Source organism: Polyergus mexicanus, unplaced genomic scaffold (assembly GCF_030449975.1).
Source record: "Polyergus mexicanus isolate NDT 795.1 unplaced genomic scaffold, iyPolMexi1.0 SCAF_185, whole genome shotgun sequence".
Lineage (NCBI taxonomy): Eukaryota > Metazoa > Arthropoda > Insecta > Hymenoptera > Formicidae > Polyergus > Polyergus mexicanus.
Genome location: NW_027223505.1, coordinates 20,934 through 24,288, shown reverse-complemented (window position 1 = coordinate 24,288; position 3,355 = coordinate 20,934). Strand labels below are relative to the sequence as shown.

General features: G+C 38.3%; 1 protein-coding gene across 1 annotated transcript; it reads right to left on the bottom strand.

The window, feature by feature from the left end:
• Positions 1 to 1,023: 1,023 nt before the first annotated feature.
• Positions 1,024 to 2,418, bottom strand: LOC138944406 (uncharacterized). Its single transcript, XM_070315290.1, has one exon. It carries the CDS (start codon positions 2,416 to 2,418, stop codon positions 1,024 to 1,026), a length of 1,395 nt encoding a protein of 464 aa, XP_070171391.1.
• Positions 2,419 to 3,355: the final 937 nt, after the last annotated feature.

The following is a 3,355-nucleotide window of genomic DNA, read 5'->3' as shown; positions in this document are numbered from 1 at the left end:
AACCGTATGAGCGTCGAATTAATAATGCTGGATGTCGGACCTGCACTGAGCTCCTCCGGTCTTCGGGTGTTGGTGGGAGAGATGCTGCAGTGGGATCGCCTCTTGTAGATGGTGGGATATTCTTCCTATGCTTCGCCTTAGACTTCCTGATGTCGGTGGGAGACCCATGGGCGGGAGCAACGGCAAGTGGAAGAGCCGCTGGTAGGGATCTCTGTGCGAGAAGGACAGCTATATCGTTCTCTCGCAACATTCCAACTTATTTGTCCGGCCTAATCTTATCGAGCGGGCGGATAAGAATATCGATCGACGGCCGGTCCGCATACCATGCACGGTTTAAAGCTCTTATAAAACTCTTATGAATAAAATATTATTTCTTATACTTCTAATTTCGCATTATGAATAATAAAACGCTATGTTATATAAAATGCATAAATGTGTATGAAGATTATTAATAAAATATAGTATGAAAATTATTAATATAATATAATGTTATATGCATAATATAATATTAAGATGTGCATATAAATGTGCGTGTACTTAAATTATTATATTAAAGCGTTACATTTGCATTTAAATGTTTCATTCTTTTTCGCTCGTATTTCTCAATTGAATTTAATGCTTTTAAAGTTAGATCTCTTATATGCTCATATATATATATATATATATATATATATATATATATATAATATTTATTACAATAGCGTCTGAATTGTCTGTCTGATTGTACAATGCAAATATAAGGTTTTAGTTATCCCTATAGTTTATTCATATAATAGTTATTTCTTCGTCACCCGCTGGCGCGTTCGAGCGTTGGCTATATACGGGGTGACCCTAGAGTATGAATACTATTTTATAAGTTAGAAGTTAGCGTTGAACGAATAATTTTCGAGGGCTCTTTACTTCTTTCACCTCCTATGGGTGAGTTAACAATAAATATATTGTTTAAATAAATTTTGACGTGCGGCTATGACGTCACACCACCCCCCTTAGTTTAAATTTCAGAATAACAAGTTATGAAGAAATTTATTCGTCCAATCTGTCTCGTAGATCTCTAAATGTGTATACTATAGGTATAGTAGGCGGTTCCGCGTTTTCTGCTGGCGCATTCGGTACTATGTTTGTGTCTATATGTTCTGGTGGGTTTTCGGGAATTACGTGTGGTTGCGGTTGCGGTCTATTCGCTAAATACAATAATAAATGTGTAAAGGAGCTCCAAATGGCTCCAAGTAAGTGTAAGCTGCAGCCATAAGCTGCGTGTAGCGCATAGCCGTGTATCAGCGTGTCAAATACTATTTTTATTACTCTTATAATTATAAATATTCCGAATATACCGGCGGTCGCCGCACCAAATGTTGTAAAACCGTTCCATATTTTGGTTAGCGTATTGTTATAAATTTTATTCAGCGCACCCTCGTCTAATAAATTTTGCAACGAAACGGTATCGGATTGTATAGTTTGACCTGTAAAGCCTCGAGCGATGGTGTGCAAAACCGCGTTCTTTTCCGCAGGGAACATAATATGGTCTCTTAATTCGTCAAGGTCTTGTTGGGAGTAAATGCCACTGGTGGCTAGAGATTTTGGCGCAAGGTATTTCCAAGAGAGTTTCGTTAATGGTTTGATTTCATGAGGAGAATTTATCATGGAAGGAGTAGGGTTGAATTGTAGCCAAGTTCCTTCGATATTGTATATTACTGGAAGTAAAGGATTACAATCTCTAAGTGTACTGTGTTTTATGACTATATGTGATTTTGGTGTCATGTATAACGAAGCGTTCCGAAACATAACGGGCAATTCAGTATGGCACGTATTTGTTTTCCGTAGTGTAACCTCTATGGGTATACATTTAACTATGTGAATTCCCTCCCCGGCTGTGACTGCCATGTAACCTGGAGCTTTCATCACCCGGTAGGCGAATTCATCTGGTAAAACAGCAGCAAGAGATAGGGTATTTTGTATAACCTGTTTCTCTAGTTCGCATTTTTGCATGATTATATCCTTGTATAAAGAGGTAATCTGGTTCCTCATATACTTCTCAACGTATACAAATTTTGAATTTGCGTACGTGAATAAGTCTAGGTTCGTCACAGAGGTTTTAGATCTTACTTTGAAAATGTTTCCCTTTTGTGTTTCAAAAATAAACAGTTTCGGATGTTCTGTGCCATACAGTGTATAACCGCATATCGTGTGCCTTCGTGTTAGTGTCAGTGCAAAAGTGATGTCTTGAGATTCTAGTGTGAATATTGTGGTATTTTGGTGATCTAATATGCCTTGAAATTTAATAGAGGTGCCTTCATATAAGACGTCGTATGCTTCAAACCCGCAAGCGGTATTGGGTATCCCTTCCCAAAACGTGTAACCATCGTCCGAGTCTATACAGTATTCGTCCGATAGTTCACAAACAGTTCCGGATTTTAACATTACTTTTCCTGCGTTTAACTTTACCGGCACGTATGAGTCTTTTAAAGAAATTTTTACAGTCGCTTGGACTATCACGTCATCCCATGTGCCGTAATAGTCCGAGTATTGGATGCCTTTACAGGTTCCGTCTACGTTTACCTTACCCGCGAGTGTGACGCTTCTATAATACGTGTGATTCGATTTAAGTCCGTCAATAATTTCTGCGGTTCCTATTTTTAAGAGGCCCTCTTTATGCATTTGAATGCACCTAGCGCGAGATGTTTCCTGCAAATAGCTCGCGTAACCGTTATGAACGGCTGAGATATGCGAGTGCATTCCGCAGTGAGATATGGTTCTTAAGATTTCTATTTTACATTGCGTTATATGTGTCTGCGCATAACTGGATAATTGCAATAGCTGTATGTATGTATTTACGGTCGCAGGTGTTTCGATTTCGATGTCACATTCGCCTGATCGTAGCAAGGACACAGTGGTCACATTCAAATAAGCTCCTCCGCAATCGTACGCTATGATCGCCGATGTGCCAGAGATCAATGTGGTAAGTATCAAAACGTGGAAACCCTTAAAAATAGAAATATTATATTTGAGTACAAAATACGAGAGTAATATGAGTTGTTCGTGTTGTTTTATGTTACAAGACGTGTCAAGTATGTGTATGTGTGTTGTTAGAACAAAAATTTTTAATACTAATATGAGAATAATATAAAAATATCTTAAAGTTACTGGATCCGGGGGTCCAGGCCGCGCTCACAAAATTTCTCTTTCTTGCGTTTTCCTTCAACCCGGATCTATAAAATATGTGCCTTTGCACAACTTTAGTTTATTTACGTGAACTACACGTGGTTTACCGCGAAAATCTATCCTCGCGTTATTCATTGGTAATAATTCTAAAATTTTGTATGGCCCAGTATATTGATCATCTAGCTTTCCTTTTGTG